Below are 25,644 nucleotides of genomic sequence, written 5' to 3' on the forward strand. Positions count from 1 at the left end.
TGCCCCTGGTAGGACGGAGTTTGTTTGGACCTTGGTTATTTTGCCAGATGTACGGATTGCTGTGTTGTGTCTTGTCTTCCAAGAGTATTGCTAAGCTCTCACACGAAACAAGCAAGGGGGAATTTTGATTGACATGACTGTCAGCACTTGGAACGCTTAAATGAATTCTTTATTACACAAGAAGGCTCACAGCAACATCTCTGTAAATCTCCCCTTTCATACTCATTCCACCAAAAATTAAGCACAGGTGCAGCAGGCCTTCCTCTGGGCAGCCTCCGCTGGAGCTGCCTGTGGCTTCCTTCTGGCCCTGGGCCCCTCCGGCGGTGGCGCTGCCAGCAGATACTTTCCATGGAATCACACACATGGAATGGTCCAGCCGTCCTGGGGGTGAAGGCGACTTGAACTCGACCCGTGTCCAGTGGTTTTTTTCTGCAAGAGAGAATGCGCGCAGTTCTTGAAGGTGCCCTGTAACCCAGCGAGGCCGGCTGTCGCAAGATCGAGCAGCTGCTATAAACGCCCCCACCTCGCCAGCAGACGAGCTCCCTGGGCTTGTTCCTCCCCTGCCTCTCCTGGGTCCAAACAATGGGGTGGGGGGAGAAGAAGCCTCCCGTCTCCTTGGCTGACCTCATGCCGGGGGGGGGGGGGGGAGGAAGAAGCACAAGAGCAGCCAGTGGCTGTACCAGATGCAAAGCTCTGGGTGGGGGAGATGGATGCCGACCTTAACATTACTGGAAATGGCACCAGGTAATTCAGAAGCTTTCCCCAACATGCAGACTGTTGGAACGACAGTGCCCAGCATTCCTGGCTGTTCATGCTACCTGTGGCTGATGGGATGTGAAGTGCAAACAATCCGGGAGGTGCCAGCTTGGAGAAGGCTCACAACGTCCTCTCAAGGAACACCCACCTATGTGGTACTTGTACATTGTGTCCAGAGCGCCTGTCGGGTCCATTCCGCCAAAGATGTACAGATGGTCCCGGAAAGCAGCTGCCGAGTGGGCGGCCCGCCCTTGTGGGACGGATCCCGTGGCCGCCATCGCCACCCATTCCATGTCGGCTGCAAATGGGCAATCAGTCAGAAGCCTCATCTAGGGGAAAGCTTGAGCAAGGCAGCTTTGGAATGTGCCTACAGCACTGCATGTGTCCAGCAGCGCTTGCAGCCGGCTCTTTTATTCAAGGGGCGGAGGGGAAAGCCAAGGCAAAATGCCCATCTGCCGCCAGGACTTACTGGTGTCGATGGAGAAGAGATCGTCGTAAAGCGTACTGCCTGCCAGGCCTCCGTGCAGGAAGAGCCGGTTCTGGACCGCCACCATGACATGGCCGTGCCGAGCAGCAGGAGGGCGGCCACGGACTTGCGGCTGTGACCAGGACAGCGTAGCTAACATGGGGGAAGAGTTCGTGCAGGAATTAGGTTCTTCCCTCCCGGAATAAGCTCTCTGAAGGAGCCCCCTGCCTCGCTTCCAACCTGATCTAGCTCCTTCAAGGGAAATAAAGGCAAATCGGAACATGAGCTGAATACTGGGGATTGTTTGGCAACTACCTGCCTTACCAGACGCCACATTTTTCATTATTCTATCTGCACGTCATCGGCAAAGTACTTCACCCTGTCCCGAAGTGGGAAATCTCACCTGTTGCACTCAATAACCATCAACCCCAGCAGGTGTGGCCGGCGGGTGCCGTGTCCAACTTAGGAGCAGGTTCAGGGTCCTCCTGCCCTGCCAAATATCACCTTGTTTTCTTTCCCAGGCCAGCTGTTCCCAGAAAATGGAGACATGCAGGATTTAGGCACAGCTGCCAACCCCCCTCTAAAAAAGCGGGAAAGTTGATGGCTTGCCCTCAGATTCAGCCATACTTAAAAGTAGACCCACTGAAATGAAAGGGGGCGAGTCATGGCTTTGTCTCGCCTTCACACATAATGTAATGAGGCTGCACCAAAGTGTTCTTCCTCTGAGCTCTAGGGGAGAGAACGGAGGCCCTGCAGACTTCGGTCTCCAACTTGCATCAATGCTGCCCAGCCGGCATGGCCAGGGGCAAGAATGAGAGACACTGTAGGCCAAAACACCTTGGAGGCTCCGAACGGCCCATGCCCTTCTCGGATCCATGCGGATTGTGCACTTAATGACCTAGAAAAGACACAGCCCAAACTCACCGGAGTCAAACACGTGAAGTTTCTGATCCAGGACCGGATCCACCCCTTTCTCGCCTCCCCCAAACACATACAATCGGTCACCAATCGCCGCCGAGGACGTGTGAAATGTGCGAGGAGAGGGTGGCGTGCCAGTCACTTCTGGGCTCTCCCAAGTTCCCGTCCCTACCAAGGAAAGCAACAAGAAAACGGCATCACTGAAGACCAAAAACTATGTGGATTCGAAGCAAGAGAATCGCATTACAAACAAGTTACAACCTTTAAAAAACCCTTTAAAAAAGGCAATCCTAGCAGTGTTTAGACAGAAAATATCCTATAATTCCTGACATTCCACAGCCGAATGTACCTCACAGGGCAGTTGTGGGTCAGGATGGGAGACAAAGCTTCGCATGCCCGCCCACACGGCCCCCACAGCTCCTTGGCAGCAAAGGTGAGCTAGAAGTGGAATAAACCTGGGTTTTCCTTTAGAAAAGGAGAGTACAAATATTGAAAATAGCTGGAGATGTGCCAGTGATGTGGTTGAAAGCTATGTCTAGGACTGCACCAGAAAGCTTAAGAAATCCACATGGGCAAAAGAGAAACCATGCATGCTTACGGAGGTCCAAAACTTGCACACAGTTCCTGTTGCCTGTTTCGCTGGCCCCGCCGTAGACCCAGAGGGTTGTGGGCTGGCTCTCTGGAATGAAGGTGGCGTGTTCGTAGCGTGGCGAGAGGCCGCTCCAGGTGGGCGCCGTCCATCCATGCGTGTCTGCAGCACACCAAGATGCATCAATGCAAAGAAGCGCCCGGTGGGTCATGGCGCAGGCAGTCACGACCGTTGCCAGCCTGGCCGTCCCCATGCTCTGGACCGGAGCTCCGGCAAGCCAGTGGGGCACAGGGGCTGGACTGGGACTTGGGGAACCCAGTTTCAGCCACGCTCCACCGAAAAGCGCCCTGCATGCCTTTGGGCCAGTCACCTGCAGCTGCAAGGAAAGCTGTGCCCACCACCGGCCCGATTCCAGCAAGGACCACAGTTTTACCTTGCTTTGCACAGCTTGCTGGGCAGCCGGAACAGATCCTTAGCTCTCACTGTTCCCAGGTGCAAAGGCCTGGGGCTGGATTGAGATCCGTGCTGGATCAACTTCCTGGTGATGAGGCGGGACCTCCCCAGCTCCCTGCCCCATCAAGCAGCAGCTGCTCCCGCCCCCTTAGAACGCTACAGAGAAAAGCATTAGGTGGGGAGATTTTCTGGGACTGAGGTGGGGCGTGGGGCAAGAGTGGGAATCCCTAAATAGTAGTGCAAAGAGTCATTCCATAAATTGAGCCCTCTGCCAGGAATTACTCATTCAGAACTGTTGCTGCAGCCATGAGGACTAGGAACTTGCTTTCCTCGGCAACAAAATGAAGGTAGAGGTCTTCAAGAAACCAAGCACTGCTCACATTAATAAGCTCGGGGAGCAAGGGTTGGGGGTCCCTTTATGCCTCCTTCTTCACTAATGCTTACCCAGATCGATGAAATATGAGTCAGAGAAGCTGCCACTTGGGTTTGCTCCCCCCACAATGAGAACGTTCCCCTTTTGGCTGCTTGCATCTTGGGGAGGCAGATACAAGGTGTTCTGGCCCACTCGGGCACAGGGACCCTCCCCAAGCGGGACAAGGGAGTACCTGGAAGGCAGGAAGAAAAGGGGATTTCAGGAAAGGAGAGGCGCATGCGCACGTCTGAGCCGGCCTCGCCCTTGCCAGTCTAGTAAGTGGTGTGCCTAGGCCTGAAGAGGCTCATTTATGGGGTGCAGCCCTCTTCATGCTTGGGCAAAGAAGTCCAACAGCCCCCAGCACGTTTTTCTGCTAACCCCAACCCTAAACATGCATGGGATCGTGCTCCTGCAGGAGACCTGGGTTCTAGTCTTCCCTTGGCCATGAAGCTCACTGGGTCTTGGTGCGGACTCTGAGCTCCACCTACCTTACAGGGCTGTTGGCAGGATAAAACAGAGGAGGGCAGGGGGGCCACCCACCTTCAGCTCCTTGCAAGAGGCAAAGGGTTGCGATATAAATGCAGTAATAGATTAAGGTGGGGAGGGAGAAAAAGACACATACAAACATGAGGTCCAGGGTCTAAAGTGACCCAACGGCACCACTGCTGGGAAGTCCACCTGCTGCAGCTGGAAGGCCTTAGGAGAGGCAGTCCTGCTCTCCTCCTCCACGTCTGCAGGCAGGGCGAGGGTCATGAGCAGCCACCCCTGCAGGGCTGTTGTGGGGCTCACACAGGGGACCCCGTTTACAGCTGTGCCCAACCTGGAGATGTGCTGCACTACATGTAGGGAAGGCGAGAAGCATGCACAGGGGTAGGGAAGCATGCTGGGAGTTGGAATCCAACACATCTCGAGGGTACCGGGTTGAGGAACAATACACAGGTTGCTGTGTATTTGCATTGTATGTGTGCAAGGCAATTTACAAGAAGTCAGCTCCCTGCCTCAAGGAGCTTACAATCAAACCTTTAACGCTGGGGAAAGAGGCAGATGCCAAGCCAAGACGAAACCCCATCGCTCTGCTATGACCTTACAGGGCTGATGCCAGACACGTTTCGCTGAGATCCTTCCTTGCTAGGTTATTTCCCCCACCCTTAAACCAGGTTGCAGGGAAGGAAAAGAGATGCAAAAGTATGCAGCTCGCCCACACGCATTCACACGGAACGCCCGCGCCAGAGCGCGCACACTGGCTTCCAGCCTTGCCCTCCCCCCGCATCCTCATCGATGCGGAATTAGCCACGGCCTCCCTGGCATGCACGTCACCTTTGCACGCATCCCAAACGAGCATTCACACGTGCAGAGAGGCCCCGCGTCGAGGAACCCACCAGCTGGCTCCCTCCGGGCGTTCTCCGGGCTTGAGCTCCCGCAGCGGCGCCGCTCCGGATCCCGGCTCGGGCCCCATGGACGCGGCGCCAAGAGGAAGGCAAGGTGGGGCGGAGCCTAAATCGGAGCCCCGCCCTTGCCCGGGCCCGTTGCCGGGAGACCAGTAGCCCCGCCCTTCCTGCAGTCTCCAAGCGAGTCAGGCCTCATTTTTTGCGTCGGGCACCGCCTCCTCTCATCCTCTGCGCATCCATCCTTCCTCCTTTGGACCTTTCTTTCTAATGAGATTGCTTGTGAAGCTAGAGGCTGGTGAGATGCCTCTGAGCACATGCAGAATTCACAGCATACTCTGAGCATTTGCAGGCATCATTCTAGCTTTCGTGGTCCTTGATAGCAGCACGATTTAAAGGGGACCTAGGAAGCGGCTCAGGTCCCTCTACCCCGCTGGAGTCAGCACTGGCGGGCAGCAATGGATCCCCAAGGTTTAATCCACCCCGGAGACGCTGCCAGAGTTCAACCCAGGCACCCTTTACATGCCACGCTCCCTTTTCCCGGCCATGAAGAGCCACCGGGTGTCCCTCTGCATTGCATGTCTCTCCAGATACCCGGGTTTGCCTGTCTTCCTACAACCTGGTATCCTAGAGGCGAGTTACAGCTGACTGAGACAGGAGGATGGGAGTTGCAGTCCAACACATTGGGGAAAGGCTGGTTTAGGCCTTCCTTTCTATAGCAATGGAAAACAGATCTGCTCTCTGGTTTACCTACAGCTCTTCCACAGGAGCACTTCAAACGGAAGATCAGGGATACCGTATCTGAAGATTCTCTCATGTAAACAAAGATTAGAGCTGGAAATCATCAGGGAGCAAGTTGCCATCCTGGCCTTCTTCCTGCTTTACTGGCTTTCTGTTTTCAGGGAAGGTTGATCGGCAATATTTTCTGCAATGGCCTTCATCCCCTTGGCTGGGAGTTGCAGTCCAACAAAGCTGCGGGGCGGGCACCAGGTTGGGGAAAGGCGGTTAACTGTACACGAGAGGCTGACTACATGTTCCAGGATTCCAAGGGGCTGGAGCGCCTCTGCGAGCGCGGTGCAGCCTGGGATTGGGGAGAACCGGAATAAGGAAAGCCGGAAGCTGCTTTCCGCCGGCCGGAAAAAAGTGTAGAAAGTCGGAGTCCAACCCGCGCCGGAAGTTAGTGTTGTCATTTCCGGTATGGCCCACCTTCTTCCGGGGTGGGGAAAGCAAAGCGGACAACGACTGTCTAAAATCGTTGTTGTCATTAATACTATTGCTGTTTTTCTTAATTATCCTTCACCCCGCCCGTCAAGGTAGGGCTGGTGCGGGTCGCGCGCGCTCAGCCCGGAGGAGATTGGCTGGCCCACTCCAGCCGGAAGTGCCCGGCCCGGCTTCCGGTCCGTCGTCTCTTTCCCCCTCTTCCTCCCTTCCTGCTTCCATCCCTTCCTCCCCCCGCTGCAAAGCGGCGCTCGGTTTCTTGCTGTCTCTCCCTCCCTCCCTCCCTCCCTCCCAAAATGGCGCCCCTCGACTTGGACAAGTACGTGGAGATTGCGCGGCTCTGCAAGTACCTGCCCGAGAACGACCTCAAGGTGAGGCGCGCGGCGCGGCGCGGCGGCCCGGGCGGCCCGGCGGGTGTGGGCGGCCCGAGGCCCGAAGGCCGGCGCCCTGTGGCAGGACTGCGGCGGGGCCGGCGGAGGGCGGAGTCCTGCGGCAAGGAGGCTCGGGGCCCCGGGGGGCTCGGGGACCCAGCAGTTTGGGCGGCCCTGACGTCCGAGCTGTGGTGTGACCGGAAAGGCGGCGGGGTCTCTCGCTGGCGCTGCGGCGCGTCCCCTTGCCCGGCTCTGCAGCCCAAGGTGCGGGCGGCACCAACGGCCGGAAGGTCTGCGGGCAGATGGCTCGGCCGGTCACCAGGACTGAACTGCGGCGTCCGTGGCCGGCATGGGCTGGGGGGGTGGCCGGTCGCGTCGCCGCAAGGCGGGGGCTTCTCCCGAGAGGCGGTGCTCCTGCTTCTCTTCTCCTGTAGACCCGCTTAAGTGCGTTGAGCTAGGAGGTGAGGGAGCCTTGCAGAAATGCCCTCCCGCTGCTTTACTCTTCAGGTCCCATCCGCCACAACTACTATATCCAGTGGTGAGGAATGCTAGGAGCTGTAGTCCAAATCATCTGCAGGGCCGCCAGTGCAGGGTCACTGCTCTGTTATGCTAGTAGCCTGTGCAGATTAATAAGGCAGTGCAGACAAATACCTAAGTCCACAAATGGAAATCCCACTGGGGCTGACTGAGAAGTTTGTGTGTTTAGAATTGCAGTGTTCCGTAGGCGGGAGCAAAAGATAAATAGGTGGGTACATGCACTGCGATGTGGTTGGATAGTAGAACGTTTTTCTTCCGTCTGTTGGAGATATTCTGCTGTGGTAGAATTGAGGTGAGAAGTAAAGTTCTGCTCCAGTTGTTCAGCTTCTGCTGTTATGATGGCACTTTTTTGCTTTTGTTAGCAGAACTGATTACATAGAGATAGAAAGGGATTTAAGTTTTAAATGGATTAACACAAATGCATTTCAGTACTAGAGTGTAAGGATGTGAGAATTTTATTTGTTCATCTATTACGCGTATATCTTGCCTTTTCTCCAGAGCTCGAGGCAGTGTACATGATCCCTTCCCTCTTTTATGAGATTCATTAAGTTGAGAGATAGCGGTGCCCCTATTCACCTAGCAGGGTCCATAGCTGAGTGAGGAATTGAACACTGGTCTCCATAGTCCTGTAGCTGTTCTGTCACCCCTTGCCTTGCATGACTGTACCTACCAGCCCTCGCTTAAGGTGCGGATGACACATTTTCTTCCAGATTTTGGGAGAAATCGGTGCTGGTCTTCCTTGCACTGGTGCTTGATGCTGAGTTTGGGGCAATGTGGGAGGAAGCAGATTGTTTCTGCATTGGATGTGCAAGGAAGAAAAGTGCCCTCCATGTTCTGATCTCCACCTTTTTATCTGGAAAGGAAAACTGACATGCCTCTTGGTGGGAGACTAGCTAGATATTCCGCAGGAAAACCCCAGGGCTCCTGTGCCCCACATAGTTTCAGGGGAAGTTTCAGCAGGTGAACCTTTCCTAACCTCTGACAAGCCAAAATCCCTGCTTCTTAGTTACATGAGCTGTAATGCCTTTCTTTGTGCATTTCAAATGGGGCTAGCTGAGAAGCCCCAGGCCGTCAGTGTTTCATAAGGAAATGTGTGAGTTCCTTACTCTGTGAGTGGATGCTTGTTCAGTGGTTGCCTGGCAAACTCTCTCCAGGAAATAATGTAATAGCTTAAAAGTGTGCTATATGTTTACATCCTTAACTTCCTGGAGCTAGTTTCCACCCCCCCCCCAATCTATTTTTACTAGGTGTTGTGCACATAGATGTCTTCTTTTCTTTCCTAGGTTATTACAGATTTTAAACAAATTTGTACCATTCACTTCCCAGCTTTCATCTCTATGATTGTACAGCAGCAAAAGAATACCATGTAGCTGACTATGTTATGACTATCCTTTGTCAGGATGACAAATTTCCCTCAGTCTGATGAGTCCTGTAAGCTGTGTTGGAGCAATAGATATTGACTGTAGATAGTTTAAAAGTCCTTAAAAACACTGGCTGGATTTAAAAAAAAAACTTGGGTTGTTGGTCAATGTGCGCAATCTGCTTTGCTGCAAGCGGGAGTGGGAAAAGACCCCAAGACACTCGATCCCGTGGTTGGTCAGTTTTGCATGCAGAAATGAACCTTTGGCATGGTTGTTCCATGACAAGCCAGAAAAATAACTCCAGACATATTATGGGTTATTTCTTTGGTTTGTTTAGAAGAAACAAGTCAGAAATCTGGGTTAGAATCAATGTGAAACAACTTAGCAATTTAATATCCCTAGGTATCTAGCTGTTCCTGCTGGCAGTGAATGTGATTTTTTTTTAAAAAAAAAAATGAGTTACTGTGACAGGTTGTACCTGTTTTATGAAACATTTGCCCTATAGCTTAGATTGCTGCTTGGTGTACTTTATTGAGTCTCTTTCCTATTATCTGTCACACTCAGGACTTCTCAGCCAATAGTATGGATTTCTTTAGTAAGCAAAACCTAGAATATTTGGGTCTCCCTCAGAGAGCATAAGGACACAGTCCGGTGCATGTTTAACAAGGCTCAGCTTTCCCCAGCCAGCGAGGTTGGCTGCATGGGATTACATCTTACAGCTTTTAACTAATAAACAGGAGATAAAATTAATTGCCAACAATTAAATTTGCATTAGGTATAGCTGGCAGGTGAGCAGGAAGAATAGCTTTTCTAAATTAAGATTCTCTCTCTCTCTTTCTCTCTCTCTCTCTCTCTCTTTGATATACTGCAAATAACTCATATAGTTTTATGAGCAGGCATGCTACTAACCCCCCTCTGCACTATTAACTTTGGTAGCTACATTTCAGTAGCTTTCCTAATTTTTCTCGGTATGCTGTGCAGAAAGATTATCATACAAATCAGATGTATTTATTTCATGCATTTATATGATGTTTCATTAATGTTATCTGGCTCTTTTTAAACCATAAAAGCCAGAGTAAAAATAGCAATGGTCTACAACCAAAAGCAGTTATGACACTAGCAACTGCAAACCATTAATAGGGCAGAACTAAAAACTCACAAGATTTGAGATGCCTGGGAGAATGAGAAGTCCTCACTTGGCAGTGAAGAGCCCATAATGTGGCTCCAGACAAGCCTTTCTGGTCTGCCATTGCCTTATAGGCCTTCTCCCAGACCTCTTTTGCCAGCCACACCTGCAGAGTGGCTTCCAAAGATGATCTTGTGGCCTGCGTGAGGTATAGATGGAAGGTCCCTTCTTGTCCGGGAAGTCTCCTGGTTAGCCACTTATATTGCCCACAATATGGGAAAATTGTGTACTGACCTGGTGCAATTCTCTCTTTCTAGCGCTTGTGTGACTACGTGTGCGACCTGCTTCTGGAAGAATCTAATGTGCAGCCAGTTTCTACACCAGTTACAGTCTGCGGTGACATACACGGACAGGTGGAATTTTCAGAGGGACCATTCCCTTGGCAGCATCCCCCCCTGAGCGAGAGAGGGCTGGCACGCGCAGGCATTTCACCTGGGGGAAGCAGGAGTGAGCACTGAATGGGGTCTCCCTGATCTTTGTGCTTTGGAAGAAAAAGAGGGGGCGTGTTTGTCCGGGGCGGTTAATACTAACAGTGCCAGGCATTGGTCCAAAATCAGACATGATGGTCTTCTTTCAGTGCTCACTTGATTTAGGTGTGCTTTCACTTCCTGCCCTCCAAACACGGGAGGTCAGGGCTGCAGGCGGAGATGCACACCGGAATAAAGAGTATAGGAATTGCTCAAGCATAACTAAGAATTGGGTCTCTAAAATGCCTGGGAGAAAAGAAAGGCTTTTGCTTGGCACTGAAAAGGTGCTAAGCGACCCTCTTTGGGGAGCATACTCCATAATGGGGGTGACATCACTGGGAGGGCTGCCTCCTTTGTAGTTACCTGCCTAGCTTCCTTCGTCAGGGATGCTTGGAAGAGGGCCTCTGAAATGACAATGGCATCACAATTATATCCTGCATTTTCTCCTCTTTTGTGAAGAACCCCAGGCAGCTTATGTAGCTCCATTTTTTCCTCACAACAACAACCCTAGGAGGTAGGTTGGGCTGCTGATGGTCAGAGCAGTTTCTGTTTTATGAACAGAAAGGTCACAGTATAATTCCGCGATGGTTCTGTGTCACTTGGGGCACCTCCTTCTCATGGTCCAACTATATCTTTGCTAAAGCCCTTTTCTTCCCTTTCAGTTTTATGATTTATGTGAATTATTCAGAACTGGAGGTCAAGTTCCAGACACAAACTACATATTTATGGTACGTGCATCCAAAATGCCAGAAAGAACTAACAACTGTTTTTTGAAATGCTGCATCAACTTGGTGGCTTGATCGGGCAGGGAGCGGCTCGTTCTATTGATCTGTGCAGTCGGGTCCTGCTGGCTCGCCTGATCGGTGTGCCTCCTCTTTGCTCTTTAGCACAGCCTCGGAAAGCATGACCTCGCCAGTGAGGCCGGGCAGAGTGGGAAGCAGAGGTCCCGCCCTGTTGCCAGTGCCTGCAAAACTAATCAGGTGCTTGGCTGTCCAGGTGTCTAGCCATTCGGAAATCTCCCCTCTCTCCTCTGCTAGACTGGTAGGCTTGGAAAATGGTGCAAAGGAGGACAAACTGGTGGAGGGACGGCAGCTTAAGCTTTGTTCGTTGTAGCCCTAACTCCCCCTGGTGAGTGTTGTGGGACACCTCTTGGCATACCTCTGCTGCTTCCAAAGAGCACACGTCTGAGTTACTATATAATGCATACCGGCCACATGGTAAATTAAATTAAACTGGTGCGTTAATTACCTGCATTCTTTTAGTGTAGCCATTTTGACAGTCATGGTTTCGGAATTTCAAGAAAGGCCAAATGCCCTTGCAGAGAAACTCATACGGGCTGCGTTCTAAGGTGGACGAGGCCAACGGCAGCAGGGAGTGAACAAAAATACCAGCCTTTTTGAATTTATAGCACTTCCTGACATTAATTCAGTCTTAGGACATGCATTTTGTCCTCCTAGAATGAGGTAAAAATGGGCAAGAGCCTGGAGAGGGAAAGGGGCCTCAAGTAAGCACGGCTGGAGCCCTGCTTCTGAAAGTCCGTTGCTCTCGGGGGGGTGTAGCTCCTGTGTTCTTCCCCTGGTATTTCCAGTTGAAAAAGGATCACTTGCTGGATGTGAAAAGGTCTCTTGAAAGGCCTGGTGATCCAGTGTGGGCAGACTCTGCATTAAGCAGAAAATGGTGTGATCTGTTCTAAGGCAGCTTCCTCTGTTCTTACCTTTCATCTCTGAAAAGGGGGATGAGAGGTGTGTGTGTTCTTAGAATTAAAGTCTGACAACCTAATTATGTTTACTTTGCTGTAAGTCCTACTGTGCTCAAGTTAGTTCATGTACGATCACAGATGGTGTGTTTCCCGATGTGTAATGTAGGCAAATGTTGTCTTTGCTTTCAGGGTGATTTTGTAGACAGAGGTTATTACAGCCTTGAGACGTTTACTTACCTCCTTGCCCTAAAAGCCAAATGGCCAGATCGCATCACACTGCTGCGTGGAAATCATGAAAGCAGGCAGATAACGCAGGTGTATGGATTTTACGGTAAGCGTTCTTTCCCACAGAGCAGGGGTTCCTGGCCTTTGCTATGTCCTGCTCTACTAGAAAACGTTTGATTTATGTTCACACTTCCTGCAAGAGTAACAACGTATTTGAACATGAAGAACTCAAATGTATAATTTTTGAACCACATACAGTACTGCTGGTGAACAAACTGAACTAAAAAAATAAGCTTTTAACTCAGTGCATAAAATTCAAATATAAATTGAGCAATTTGAAAAAAGTAAACAGTAAAATTAATCCCAGCTGTGATTGAACGTAAAATTCAGTGACTGCTTTGTTCCTGCTTCTCATTCACGATTTTGTCAAAACATGGAACTTTCTTGCCGATTGCACTCTGCACCTCTGCCTGTGGATTCAGGTGATTCCTGGATTTTTCCATTTTTATTTTTTTATTTCCTAGATTTTGTCTGAATTGACAAAAGAGAACTGAATCAAAATGCAAACAAAATAATAATAAATAATTTTATTATTGGGGGTTTTTTTGGTGAAAAACACAGCTTTTTTTTTTTTTTTTTTTTGCACCCCCTGAAACCCCATTTTTTACTCTCTAGGATTGCAGGCACCCCCAGGCTGGAAACCCCTGCCACAAACAGAGATTCTCAGTTACTGTTGTGTAAATGAGGAGATGAATTGACGTGTCTCTGTGGAAGGTGTAGAGGGTATTTTGTGTTGAAGAGTGTTATGGATGTGGGGTTTATTGCGATGGAAAGCAGACATGAGTGTTGTAATCGAGGGAAACATGAAGTGGTCAGAACTAGCAAGAGGATAGGTTTGGTATGTTGAATTTGGGCCAGTACCAAAGGTACTGACTGAAGTTGGACAGCTGACTTAAAATCCCCAGTTGTCAATTGATGTGTTTGATTGATTCCTGGCATCGGATCTGTTTGTTTGTCTGGCTTATTGGTCAGTCTGACAAGTTTCAGAGTCTTCTACAAAACTGTGCCAGCAATGACTACAAGATTTTCTTGCACAGTGAAAGCACAGATTAAAATGGGTATCTTTGTCAGCCATGCAAGACCACTCAAGAGGAAATGCTACAGTTGTGGGAAATAGCTAATTCTGTTCTTGCAAGGTTATGGAGATTCTAGTGCATGTGGGGATGTTCTCCAGATTAATTAGTAACTTGTGGGAAAATAGGCTGTGTGGAATTAGGTGAACCAGCATTAATGAGAGCATCCTGACTGAGTGAAAATGAATGCACAGTAGCCCACTGCTGTCCTTGCATAACTGTAAATCATAACACACGTTTTGCTTGCCCTCGTTTTCTTGCTTTTCGCAATAGATGAATGCCAAACCAAATATGGAAATGCAAATGCCTGGAGATACTGCACCAAAGTCTTCGACATGCTGACAGTGGCAGCGGTAAGGATTTATTCTCAACATTCATTTCTTGAAAAGGAAGGAAGGAAGGAAGGAAGAGGGATTGTTTCCCTGCTGCTGTAACACAGCGATGTAGAACGCAGGCCTGGGGCTGAATTTGGCCCGCGAAGGCTGCTGATCAGGTCTTACCTTTCCCCTGCCCAGCCTTTCCAAACTTTTGTGCCAGTCCCCTCCATTCCTAAGGCTAAGATACTGCCAGTAAGACTAAAATATGCTGGTAATTTGGGCCCTGCAGCTTCACCTTGGGCCCCCACTTAGCGCCTTCTAAAGCTTGGCAGCTGTGCGGCTAACAAGACCTATTCTCCACATCAAGTTAATAGATGAGCAAATCCTCTGTGTCCACGGGGGCCTGTCTCCAGATATCAAAACGCTGGATCAGATCCGAACCATCGAGCGTAACCAGGAGATTCCCCACAAAGGAGCATTTTGCGACCTCGTCTGGTCTGACCCGGAAGATGTTGACACCTGGGCCATTAGTCCCAGAGGAGCAGGCTGGCTTTTTGGGGCAAAAGTCACCAATGAGGTAAGGCAGAAAAATGAAAAGCCGCAACATAAAATGCTCGGTTTATTATTCATGTGCCTCTGACTTGCCTTCAAAGGGTGCTCTGAGAAACAGTTGGCAGGTGTGCAGGCTGCTTTTTTAGAGCGAGGGACTATTCTGCATGGACAACAGCTGGATTCCATCTTCCTGGCTGCTGTTTGCGTCTTTTCTGTTCTGTTTCCAGGAAAAATGAGCTGTGGATTGTAGAACAATCTCTAAATGGCTGAATCTTGTGTTCTCTTAGTTTCATGAGATAAACTGAAACTGGGGGAGCCCTTTCTATTCTGGACATACTGCTGACCCAGCAAGTACTGATAATGCGTGTAGCGTGCAATCAGTCCCAAGGGCTGCACTGAACTTGTGAGGAGCTTGTGGAGGCCACATTCCAGCGGTGGTGGGGACTAACGGCAAACCAGGAATGAACCAAAATGCCAAAAATGTTAGCATATTTTAGTGAAACCTCTTACTGCGAGTAGCGGGCAGTCATTTCAGTTGTTACAATGAATGGGGAGGGGAGGGGAGGGGTGGGGGGGAACTATGCAAAAGTGGGAACCTGAAAGGCTGGGTTACAGTCCCTGGTGGGCTGGATTTGGCTGTAGGGCTGCGGTTCAGCAGCTCCTTGCCCTTGCTACCCAGTCTAAAGTTCTGCTTGGAGAGTTGTAGCTGTGTTACTGAATTAACGTGCTTCAGTCATCTGAAGCCCTTGGATGTGGTACTCAAAATGGCAGCACTTCACATCAGTGCCCGTTAAAAACAGACTGAGCACTTTAGCCAATGTTATTCTGTGGACTCGGCTTGCACTAGCTTAGAGCTGCTTTCTGGCTTTCGAGCAGCGTCGTCTTTGGGAGAGAAACTTGGGGTGCAGGGTGCAAAAGGAGGCCTTCAGCTTGGGGCAAGAGAACATCATCTCCTCCTTTGCACACGTGCCGGTTTTTCTGAACAGTTGCTGTGGCTGCCTCAGCGAGAGGCGGAATCCTTGCCACAATCACTTTCCTCCTTCCCTCTTTCCCTTTTACAGTTTGTCCACATCAACAATCTAAAGTTGATCTGTCGAGCTCACCAGCTGGTACACGAGGGCTATAAATTCATGTTTGATGAGAAGCTGGTAACCGTGTGGTCTGCCCCAAACTACTGCTACCGCTGTGGGAATATCGCTTCCATCATGGTCTTTAAAGATGTCAATACCAGAGAACCAAAGCTCTTTCGGGCAGTCCCAGACTCAGAGCGCGTGATTCCTCCCAGAACGACCACACCATATTTCCTCTGAGAATATTTTTGTGCCCCTTGTACTGTTTTCTGTGTAACATACTTTTTATCAAGCACTTTGCTGCTGAAATGCTGCCTCTTGCCTTTTTTATTTTTAAATTATCTGAATGTGTTGTATATTGTCTGTAGCGATGCGTCTCTTTATTGCCCACATGTACCTTCTCTTTTGGTCCCAAACATCTCCCAGACTTGTCAAAGAGTGCTTTGGAAATCTCTGTCTAAGCACTTCCCTTGCAGTACTTCCCTTGTAGTACTTAATAATTTCCTGAGTTTTCTTAAGGGGAAAATGGCATTTTCCCTTCAAATAAAATAAAAACAGAGCAAGTCATTAGAACAAGTCTGATCTCCTTATTTCATATAGGGGCTGTCTTTAAGGAGGCTTTTTGGGGGGATAAAGTTTTAAGAGATTTCAGCAGCAAAGATGTACTTCCTGTGCACAAGCAGATTTTCAAAGCCCACTTAGTGTACAGATATCCAAGATGTAAACGTGAATTGTCCTTGTTTATATTGTTTTAAGCTGGTATAAATAAGTGCTTTATAAAGCTGCCCCCGATTAATTTTTGTTGGGTTTTGTTTTTATTTTTTAGGATTCAAACTGAAATACAAAACCCACTACAGGTATTTGAATTTGTACATTAAAATAATTGTTCTGATTTTTCTCAGATACCTTGTATTTTTAATAAAGTCGTATCTTGAACTCTGCCTCTAGGTTAAACATTCAAAATAAAACCCTACATTGTGGATGTGAATGTATGTGTTTTCATTTTCATCTCTGAGATACATCACAGGTGTGATCCGGGTTTATTTTATTTTATTTATTTATTTAGGGGATTTATAGGCTGCCCATCACTGTCGTCTCTGGCCTCAGCCTTGCCTGAGAGAGACATAGTTTTGTGCTTCGGCGACTGGAGCCCTAACTCAAAACTGGTACTTGGAGGAAATATTACTCCTCCTAGGACTGGGAGAACCCTAGTATTTCAAGGCAGGGTTGCTTAATTTTATTTCCAAGGTATGCAGCGGTTGAAATCGCAGGTAGCTTGGCTTCTGCTAAGGCAGGAGGGCTGGATTCTGCAGGCGCAGGATCCGGCTGCGGCTGCCAGCTAAGCTCGCCCGCACGACTTTCCTCAGGACGGCTTCCGATCCTGCTGCTGTTGCAAGCGAGCAGCGAGGCCGCCCGTGCCTCCCCCGATTCAAAGCAAGGCTCTTCGTCGGGCGCGATGCCCCCACGGGCCCCGCTCCGCGAAGCGGAGTCGTGGCGCTCCGGGGGGCGAGGGAGGAAGCGGGCGGCCCCGCGTCTCGACGACACGGAGCGCCCCGCCTGCGAGACGCCCTCCGCGCCGTGGGGACGCGGCGGGCACGCCTTCCCGCGCGGGGCCTGTGCGGGGCGCCGGCCGCAAAGGCCGGGCGTGCGGGCGGCTCGGGGCTCATCCGCGCCGGCGAAGGCGAGCGGGCGCGGGGCCCCGGCGCGGCCGGCCGTTGGGCGGGAGGCGGGGCCACGTGCGGGGAGGCGGGGCGACCCGAGCCCCGCCCCTCCGCCGGGCGGGCGGGGCTTCCGCTTCCGGCCGGCGCGAGCGTGTGTGTCTGAGGCGGCCCGGCGGCGGCGGCTGAGGCGGAGGGCGAGGCTGAGGGCAGCTCCCGACTGCCCGTCCCGGCTCGGCCATGGCGCGGAGCTCGCTCTCCTCGCGCTTCCGCCGCCTCGACATCGACCAGTTCGACGAGAATCGCTTCGTGGAGGAGCCCGACGGCGCCGATGCCGGTACGGAGGCCGGGAGCGGGGCCGGCCCGGCGGAGGGCGACGGAGGGCCCGGCCCGGAGGTGGAGGCGGCGCTGCGGCAATATCCTTTCACGGCGACGGCGACCGCAAGGGAGCCCCCACCCTGCGCCCTTCTCCGCCCAACCTCCCCCGGCGCCCCGCAGGTGGCTTGGACTACAGTTCCCAGCATCCCCAGCTGATTGTGCTGCGACCCGTTAGGGGCGCCCGTCCTATAGGCTGCTTGAACCTAGTAGGCCTCCCATGCTGACCGTTGGACGCCGGGAGATGTAGTCCAACCCAGTGTTGGGAGACTCCTCCGGCCTGTTCTGACACGCACGTGGTGGGGCGGGGGGCGGATGTCTCTCTGGACCCTCCCGTTGCCTCATGCCTTCTCTCAGCACCTTTCTGGAGGACTTCCTTCTTGCACCCTTTTCTCCCTCCGGGCTGGCTGTCTCCCCTTTCCCACCCCCTTTCTTTCTATCCCCTATGGGTTGGGGCTGACCTCACTGCTCTCACTTCGTTCTTCACCCCACTATTCCGCAGTTTCCCCCCCTCCTTATTTACTGGGGGGTATTTCTTCTGCCTCCTGTTACTCTCCCCCTCCCATATGCTTTGAGGCACTGCTCTCCTCCCATTCCCTTTCTTTTTTCTGTTCTAGCTTTCCCTAACCTGATGCTCTCTATCTGTTTTGGAGCACATCTCCCATTATCCCTGCCATTGGCCATGCTGGTTGCTTCTAATGGGAGTTGCTGTATAGAACACCTGAAGGGCACCAGGTTGAGGAAGATTGTCTTGGGATTTGGGGAAGTTTGTTCACTTATCTCCCTGTTCTATCACTGCAAAAAGGACATTCCTTTCCAACCCTTTCTGTTCTACAGCCATTATTGCTCTTATCCTCTTCCTTCCCTCCCCACCTTTTGGATCTTCCCCCACTACTAGTCTGGCTAGTAGTGTTGATCCTGTTCTTTTCCAGAGCTGTGGCTCCTGTTTAACCCACATATGCATTCAGGGAGCTGCTTCCTCTGTCCCCTTCCCCATATTTGCATGGTGGAAATGCTGCTGTTGTGATTTACTGGAGGTGCACCTGCAATCCCATTGTGTAGGACCCACAAGTAGAAGACTAGGGTGTTAGGGCATTGTTCTTTTTCATTCTGTGGGATGGAGCAGGTAAGAAAATGTTTGCTGGAGTTCTGTGTTGCAGCTGCTGCCTCCATGAAGACTTTATTTAAGCGAAGACAGAGGCTTTGCAGGCAAGATCAGGCAAGTGACTAGTAGCCCATCTGCCTGAATGTGCCTGAATATTTTGTGGCTTCTGGATTTTTGGGAGTGGCTGGAAAAGAGAGAGTCTATTTCTGTAGCCCTTACTTAGTTTGGTTGCCAAGGCAATTCTTACTCCAGGTGTGAGCCTGTTGTATGAGGACTGAGGGGACTGTTTGGCAGTATTAGAAGTCCTTTGGGAGTCAGCTTGCAACTGCCTGCCAGCCTCTTTGTCTCTGCAGTTTTCCTTCAGTGCATCCTGTGCTACTTCAGCTCTTGCTTCTTTCCTCTGGTACTGATTGCGACTCGGCTAATAGTGAATTTCAGACAGAACTCCATACCTGCCCCTGTCACAGCCCAGAGCTACAGTAGGTTTCTTAACTCACCCTACTCTGCTCTCTTCCCATAATGCCAAACTTTGGCAATGGTGTAGAATTATTGCAGATTTCTATGCATATTCACCCATTATTCCTAACAGCCTTTTCATCTCATCCAAGCCTCCCTTCTGACTTTTTGTGTCTGAAACTGGCAAGCACTGTTCCCTCCTCTCTCTCTGGTCCAAGACCTCATCTTGAGGGGCTGTTTACAGGGATCCATCTCCCGCACTCTGGTAATAGACTTCTGCTTCGCCTCCCTTGGAGGGCTCGAGTCCTTGGTGGGAAGCCCTTGCTCAGGTCTGCCTGTCACATTTTGTTTGGGGGGGGGATGGAACTGGCATTGGGTGACCATAAAAGGCAGAGCGGGGCCGGAAAGGGCTGGTCTTTTCTGCCTGTAACCTTCGGGAAGCTGATTGCTGCACAGTGCATATGATGTGCCGTGTAATTTGGGACGACCGAGCAGTTGTGAGGCGCAGCCGACACCTGCCGAAGCAGAGGCTGTGGCGCCCTGTGGTGCAGAACATTTGCGAGGGCAAAGGAGCAGGGTGGCGGGGCAAGGCCGAGCCCTGTGGCGTGAGGTTAGCCCCACCCTGCACCCGTCCTGGTGTGTCAGGGCCGTGATGCATGCATCTGTTGTGAGTGGAATCAGGTTTGGCGAGGAAGCACTTGCACGCTCCGGAGGGTGTTGGTGGCAGCGGGTGGGTGCGCCTCTGCAAGCGGGGGCCAGCAGGCGCTGCCTCTGCCCAGACCTCGTGGTGAAAGAGGAGCCTGTGCTTTCTGGAGTGCAGAGCAGGAGGGCGCTGCTTCTGTCACTCGCCGGAGAGAGACTGAGGGGCGCACACGGCACTTCTGTCAAAAAGGCCCCGTGAGCGCACTGAAATGTAACCAGAGCAGAGCTGAGGCTCCTCTTGCCGGTGCATTTGATCCTGTGGAACTTGGTCCTGTCCTTAGTGCTCCAGGGAGACTAGAGGCATTTGAGGAGGACGCTCTGGACGCTGTGCCCCAGGTCACCGCATCCATAGTGGATCTGTGGCCACGAGCGCATGCGCTCCCTGCAGGATGGCTCTGCACCCTTAGATGGCCCATTCACAACTTGTGGTGCAGGAAGAGGAAATTCCATTTGCCCTTTCTGCAGCTTCTCCAGTAGACTAGAAAGGCTTGCAGTGAGTGAGTAGAGCCACTCTGTTTTAAAATTGCTCAAAATAACTGCCACCAACTTCCCAGGGACATAACCCAGATTGTGGCTTTTGTTAAGAACCCGACTGAAACTGGAGACCAAAAATGTTTCATTGCCATCCTTTTATTTGAGTTCTGCAATGTCAGATCCGTTTCTTGTTTTCATCAGTGCCACTGGTGAGTTGCAGAGGTCCGTGCCTCATTGATTTGCTCATGTACGGAAAAAGAGCGTTATGTCAGTCATTGTAACCAGGGCCTTTTCTCCATCACGTACGAAACTGGCAGAGTTCCACATTTACATGAGAGGCATCACTTGGTGGTTGGAATTCCTGGTCTTCCAACGGCATTGGCCTCTGCCTCGTGGTAGAATGGGCAACCTTTGGTCATGTCCTTGCTGATTTTAAAGCATAGCGTGGGATCTGTTGTACTGGTGAATCGGAATTCTGCCAGTGCCTTGCTCAAAGCCTTCTGGCTGGTTTGCTCATTTGGTGGTAGCAAGAGAACGGAAGAGGACCTGTGTTAGCAGAAAGGGTGTTGGATGGAATTGGTGCCTGGTGGCGGAAATCCACCGGAAGGTAGCACAGATCTGTAGCGAGGCCCTCCTTCACAGCAGAGGGCACGCCACAGTGATTACGCACATCACGCTGATCACATATCTCGCTGCTGCTGCTGCTGCTGCTGCTGCTGCTGCTGCTGCTGCTGCTGCTGCTGCTGCTGGGAGGCAGGTGTTCTGGTTGGGAGGCCAGAGAAGGCGGTGTTGAACAGGCCTCAGCTCCTCAGGGGGTGGTGCGTTCATGTGGGGCAGTGGGAGAGCAGAGCCTGCCGACCTCCCAGCCCAGCTCCCAGCTCTATGGACAAGTGGGGGGAAGCCGTGGCTGTGCCGGTTTTGAACAATCCCGTTTTCTGCACCAGGCAGGGGCGGTTTTATATGTGGCACTCTCTGCACAGGCCTCGCATGCCAAAGAGCCCCAGTCCATTTCATGTGCTTTCGAGAGTGACGTGGCCACAAACGGCAGGAGGGAGGCCACTGCCTGGGTTCAGCCTTTACGTGCGTCGGGCACCAAAGGGTTCCAATCTGCGCCCGCAAGAGGGCCTGTCCCCTTTGTGCCCGCGCTGCTCCCTCCCTGTCCCCAGGCCATCGCTCTCCCCATGCAGCAGGCCTTCCTCGCTCCGGCGTTGCTGGGAGGCTGGAGGGGCTGCTGCGGGAAGGAGCAGGGGGCGCAGTAGATCCCGTGTGCATCGGGAGTCGGCCCCCACGTGTGGTGGTTTAATTGCAAATGTGGGTTTGCTGTCTGCGGCAGTCGAAGCTTTTTTTAAACAAGCCCAGCTGCTCCTTGATGCCTCTCCTTACTCGTTTGCATCCTGGTGGTTGCATAAGTGAAATGCTAAAACTAAGCAGCAGAAGCAGCTTTAGGGAGAAGACGGGCAAGTCAGATTCGTTGCGATACTGGGAGGCTTAGAGTTCCACAGATGAGTTCAAGGCTGCTTGTGACCCCGGCGGTCCTTGGACTGTCTCATCGTGAAGTGCAGTCACCTCTGCTTTGGGTGAGGAGGCCTTCCCTGCCACTTCAGTGTGCAGAGTTGCTCTGGCTACCTGGACAGGGATCAGTCTTGAGAGACCAGGTGTCTTTGCTTGCAGTCGGGATCTTCTGGAGAGCGGAGTGGGTTCCACCAAATTCCTTGCTGAGGCTTTCAGGACATCCAGAAATGCAATGCACAGAGTAGTATTCTCGCATGTTGGGGACAGGGAGTCCTGTTTTTGGAAGGCTTGTGTCCTTCCTTTAGTTGCTCGATCGTGGTGCCCAGCTGAGCGCATGGGACCTCGCGGCCCAGCCATTCTCAGCTGGTCGCTTCTGTAGCTATAGATGAAGCGGGAACCCCATTGGCAGAAGCCCCGGGAGGCTTGCTGGAGAGCGATGCCGGCTGCCTGTACAGGTGGTCTAGAAATGTAATTAATAATAATAATCCTAGCTGGCCACCAGTGGCTCTCACAGCTGGTGCTTCTGCCCTGGTTGCCAGGAGCATAATTAGGTCGAACTGCGCAGTCACGGTCAAGTCAGTGCTGGGCCTTCCATCAGCCGTTCTCCATTTCCAGGCCCCCTTCCAGGTCCTGAGCATGGGGTGTTCTGTTTGTCCACCCAAGCGCTTTAGCTCCTTGACCCGCTTTGCCGAACAGGCGACATGCTCAGAGCGTTCCACGCAGCTCTGCAGAATTCCCCCACCAACACAAAGAACCCCGCGGCCAAGGTAAGCAGGATCGGCCGGGGAGGGGCGGATTTGGCCGTCCGTGTCCCGATACGGCAAATGCCAGTGTGCACATGCTGCGGCCATTTGGTGGGCACGGCATTTTTCCAGATGGCCAGCTGTCACCTGGCCGAGGGCTGCCTGTCGGGGGACTGTGCATGCCTTCCTCAGCCCCGCACTTTGAAACAGCCCTTTAGGACTCGGCCTTCCCATAGGAAAGCCGGTGCCGAGGAAACAGCCAGTGCGAGCTGTATGTGAGGCCTCATTCTGTCCTGTGTGTGTGTGTGTCTCTCTCTCTCTCTCCAGGAGCGGGCCCAGGAAATGGTGCTGAAGGTTCTGACATCATTTAAAGGCAGCGAGATAGAGCAGGCGGTGAACTCCTTAGATAGCAGTGGCATTGACTTGTTAATGAAGTACATTTATAAAGGGTTTGAAAAGCCAACGGAAAATAGCAGTGCAATACTACTTCAGTGGCACGAAAAGGTAGGTGTCTCCCCCCCCCCACCAGCCCGTAGGCCCCCCTCTTGAAGGTCTTTGCACCCTGCCCCATCCACCTGCGGTTGCACGCACTCATTGCCTCCCCCCGGACGTGGGTTGGGAGGCTTTAGATCTTGCAACTGGATGTGCCTTTGGGCAGGTTGGTTGCTGGAGAGTTTGCATAATGGCAGAATTCAGGGGAAGCATGGAGCTGAGGAGCCAGGCGCTGCACGGGGGCCTCATTTCGGCATGTGGCACCCTTGAAGCGCCCCGATGGGAGGGACGCTGACACCACGGGCATCCACAGAGCTTGTGTGCAGGAGGGCTGCGTTTTTGGCACGAGGCGAGAGGGCTCTTGTTTTCCAAGGAAGATGGTTGCATTTGCAGCCATGCGCCAATTCTCCAGACGATGGGGTGGGAAGTGGCTCTCCAGGTGTGTCCTCAAAGAACACACCTGCTGCACGGAGTGTGAATGGTGCAGTGTTCCTGAGCACGGCTGGAATGCGGGAGGCGTGGCTGCAGCGATTTCCTGCTTGTCCTGCTTGCTGGAGCTCAGCGCGGCCAAGGTCCAGGCTGGGTGTTGATGGGCTTCCTGTGCACTCCAGTCCGAGGCTGTGGGGGCCGGGGGGGGGGGCAGTTAGTTGCTTCCCGGGAAGAAGAAAAAGAAATGTCCGCAGATGCCTCTGAGAAGATTAGTGTGTCGGGAAAGCTTCAGATTCCCCTCCTTTCTGCCTCGCTGCTCTTCTCTGTGTAGGGGCTTTTTGGTGCAACACATTCCAGTTTGCAAAAATATTGCTGCCGGAAGTGGTGGAGTGCTGGTTGCTGCGTGCATGCGTGGGAACAGCCGCAGTCCCACACACTGCCCGCCCCAAAGGGCTGGATTCAGACTAACGTTGGACCCAGCCAGCCTCTGCAGGACTCTTGGGTAACGGACGGCTCTGAGATGTTGGTGGCTCTCCCTCCCTGAAGGGAGCCAGGGTTCCTTTGAAGTGGGACCCGTGCAGGAAGGAAGAGTGGCTCGCAGCCCCGGAGCCCCCCGTGCCAGTGGTGAGGCTAAGCGTGTGCCTGCCCTTCCGCCACTGGCTTACCAGGCCCGTGATGCTGCCCCTGGGCTGCTTCCTTGCAGATGTACCAGTGGGTGGATTGTGCGTTCTCATGACAACGGGAGCCATCTCTGCACGCTGTTTCCAATGGAAACCGCAGCCTGGGACTGTCGGGGGCTCGTGCTTGGGGTGGAGGTGGTTGTGAGAACAGGCAGCCTGCTTCCGGCTCAGGAGGCGGAGCGAAAGTCAGCGCGTGTGCCCACAGCTTCCCACGCGTGAGGCTCGTGTGTGGGAGGCGCTGCCTTGATTTCCTGCTTTGCGCTCAGTCGCTTCTGCTGGCCTGCGCTTCCAGGGGGATGCCGTATGAGCCGCGAGCTTCTGCCTGGTGCCGTGGCGTCACGCGGATCGCAAGTGTGCCCGACGAGGCCGGAAGCTGCACCTGCCTGAGCAACTGCGGCGGGGGGGCGAGGGAGCCCAGCTGCCCGCCCACACGGAGGGCTGGGGAGAGGCAGAGGCCCCCGGCTTGCCTGTGCAGGAAGAGGCGGCTTGCCAAGGCCTGCAGAGCACGAGCAAGCCCCCTCTCGCTTTTCCGAGCTGTTCAGAGCAGGCGAGGTGGAGTTTGCTGCAGTTCAGTGCCTGGCCCAGGAAGCGGGGGCGGGGGGAGGTTCAAATTCTTCTCTAGAAATCCCCGGTTCTGCAACAGTGTGTGGTCTGGCTGGCCTGTATTCCCTGGGGCAGGTTCAGTCCTGACTTGTCCACCAAATCAAGCCTCTCCTATCCTGTTAGGGTGGCAGGAGCGCTCTCTCCTGTTAAACGCATCAGAGCGGTTGTGTGCCATGGGAACACCTGTTTGACGAAGCGACAGAAGGAGGGCATCGCCCAGAGCTGGTGCTGCCCTTTGGCTTGGCAAGGGACGGGGCTGGGTGGCCTTTCAGGGCTGCTCTGGGTGCCCAGCAGAGGAGGACGAGATGCAGCCGGCAGCCACGGAGGCCCTGCAGGAGCAGAGCAGACATGGGCCTGCCTTGCTTGGTCTGAGTTTGGCCCGGAGACTAACCCGTCTTTCTTTCTCGCCCTCCAGGCATTAGCAGTAGGAGGCCTGGGCTCCATAGTCAGAGTTCTTACTGCACGAAAAACTGTGTAAAGGACCTGAGCTGAGACACCAAGAACTCTCTTGGAGCCAGGAGGGACTGGCTGCAGCTGGCGCTTCGGTCGCCCTTCTAGGAGCCCTCATCGACTGAAGTACTGCGGGGGGGGGGGGGGGCTCTCCTTCCTCTCCTGGAACAAAGTCCTTTTAACCGCAACGGTTGGAGGGAATGTTTGCATAATCATCTTTTCTGACTGTCAGATCCAGTAGCACCTGGCGCCACGCTGGGCAGCGCTGGGGGTCCAGGACGGCTGCTGTGCTCTGGCCGAGCGGTGGGACGAGAGAGACTGAGACTTAGGATGGACAGACATTTGCAGTGCGGGGGGGCGGGGGTGCTGGCAGTGAAATGAGCGCTTGGTTTGGGGGTTTTCTTATGCAAGGGGGCTTTTTGTACATAGCTGAGGCGGCCGGGCTGGGGTCGGTCCCATGCTATCAAAATAAAGTTCTTGGACGGTTCGCGTTCCTCATCGGCACTGTGGCCCTGCTCCGTCCTCCGAGAGCCGGTGGAAGGGCAGAGTCTTTCAGGGCCAGTCCGTTCAAGGGGGAGGGCACCAAAAGTGGGGCTTGTAGATGCTTTCCTGCAACAGCTACATGTTGGCCACACATACTTAGCGTGGGAAACAAAGCTTGCACATTTAAGGTGGGATTCAAGCTGCTGCCGCTGCTTTTGGTAAGGCAAAACTGGGCCCTTCCGCCTCTCCCTCCAAAAAAAAAAGCCCAGTGCCTCATGTCTGCTCTTGTGGGGGGCCATTTGCAATAGCAAATGTTAAGGTGGAGTGTGGATCTCCGTTTCCCACACTAAATTCAGTTTTTCAGTGA

At 52.7% G+C, this 25,644-nt stretch overlaps 3 protein-coding genes across 6 annotated transcripts; 2 read left to right on the forward strand and 1 right to left on the reverse strand.

The window, feature by feature from the left end:
* Positions 1–151: 151 nt before the first annotated feature.
* On the reverse strand, positions 152–6,076 carry RABEPK (Rab9 effector protein with kelch motifs). 3 transcript variants are annotated; one of them, XM_044453205.1, is made up of 7 exons: positions 5,730–6,074; positions 3,627–3,787; positions 2,739–2,891; positions 2,147–2,308; positions 1,226–1,375; positions 905–1,054; positions 152–429 (listed from the first exon to the last, which is right to left on the reverse strand). In XM_044453205.1, exons 1-7 carry the CDS (start codon positions 5,840–5,842, stop codon positions 173–175), a joined length of 1,146 nt encoding a protein of 381 aa, XP_044309140.1. In that variant the 5' UTR covers positions 5,843–6,074; the 3' UTR covers positions 152–172. The 3 variants fall into 3 exon arrangements, with proteins under 3 accessions (XP_044309140.1, XP_044309141.1, XP_044309142.1); XM_044453206.1 differs by lacking the exon at positions 5,730–6,074 and adding an exon at positions 4,974–5,078; XM_044453207.1 differs by lacking the exon at positions 905–1,054 and having other exon boundaries at positions 5,730–6,076.
* Positions 6,077–6,241: 165 nt separating this feature from the next.
* PPP6C (protein phosphatase 6 catalytic subunit) lies at positions 6,242–16,103 on the forward strand. The gene is made up of 7 exons (XM_044453208.1): positions 6,242–6,568; positions 9,910–10,005; positions 10,782–10,847; positions 12,008–12,149; positions 13,450–13,529; positions 13,861–14,070; positions 15,107–16,103. The coding sequence occupies exons 1-7, from the start codon at positions 6,494–6,496 to the stop codon at positions 15,353–15,355; spliced, it is 918 nt and encodes a 305-aa protein (XP_044309143.1). The 5' UTR covers positions 6,242–6,493; the 3' UTR covers positions 15,356–16,103.
* Positions 16,104–16,936: 833 nt separating this feature from the next.
* Positions 16,937–25,292, forward strand: ARPC5L (actin related protein 2/3 complex subunit 5 like). 2 transcript variants are annotated; one of them, XM_044453209.1, is made up of 4 exons: positions 16,937–17,189; positions 22,092–22,164; positions 22,468–22,644; positions 24,760–25,292. In XM_044453209.1, the coding sequence occupies exons 1-4, from the start codon at positions 17,014–17,016 to the stop codon at positions 24,820–24,822; spliced, it is 489 nt and encodes a 162-aa protein (XP_044309144.1). In that variant the 5' UTR covers positions 16,937–17,013; the 3' UTR covers positions 24,823–25,292. The 2 variants fall into 2 exon arrangements, with proteins under 2 accessions (XP_044309144.1, XP_044309145.1); XM_044453210.1 differs by having other exon boundaries at positions 16,937–17,169; positions 22,069–22,164.
* The last annotated feature ends 352 nt before the right edge of the window (positions 25,293–25,644 follow it).

The sequence above is a fragment of the Varanus komodoensis genome, unplaced genomic scaffold, assembly GCF_004798865.1.
Source record: "Varanus komodoensis strain SLA01 unplaced genomic scaffold, ASM479886v1 scaffold77, whole genome shotgun sequence".
NCBI lineage: Eukaryota > Metazoa > Chordata > Lepidosauria > Squamata > Varanidae > Varanus > Varanus komodoensis.

What these genes read in the sequence shown, in the direction of transcription:
- RABEPK (XM_044453205.1), bottom strand. Translation starts at nt 5,842, where the DNA reads ATGGCAACTTGCTCCCTGATGATTTCCAGCTCTAATCTTTGTTTACAT. An exon ending in CTCCTGTGGAAGAGCTGTAG is followed by an intron (nt 3,788 to 5,729) that starts GTAAACCAGAGA and finishes CCTGCCTTCCAG; the next exon opens with GTACTCCCTTGTCCCGCTTG. An exon ending in AATGTACAAGTACCACATAG is followed by an intron (nt 430 to 904) that starts GTGGGTGTTCCT and finishes TCTCTCTTGCAG; the next exon opens with AAAAAAACCACTGGACACGG.
- ARPC5L (XM_044453210.1), top strand. Translation starts at nt 17,014, where the DNA reads ATGGCGCGGAGCTCGCTCTCCTCGCGCTTCCGCCGCCTCGACATCGAC. An exon ending in CAAAGAACCCCGCGGCCAAG is followed by an intron (nt 22,165 to 22,467) that starts GTAAGCAGGATC and finishes CTCTCTCTCCAG; the next exon opens with GAGCGGGCCCAGGAAATGGT. An exon ending in TACTTCAGTGGCACGAAAAG is followed by an intron (nt 22,645 to 24,759) that starts GTAGGTGTCTCC and finishes CTCGCCCTCCAG; the next exon opens with GCATTAGCAGTAGGAGGCCT.
- PPP6C (XM_044453208.1), top strand. Translation starts at nt 6,494, where the DNA reads ATGGCGCCCCTCGACTTGGACAAGTACGTGGAGATTGCGCGGCTCTGC. An exon ending in ACACAAACTACATATTTATG is followed by an intron (nt 10,848 to 12,007) that starts GTACGTGCATCC and finishes CTTTGCTTTCAG; the next exon opens with GGTGATTTTGTAGACAGAGG. An exon ending in GGGCAAAAGTCACCAATGAG is followed by an intron (nt 14,071 to 15,106) that starts GTAAGGCAGAAA and finishes TCCCTTTTACAG; the next exon opens with TTTGTCCACATCAACAATCT.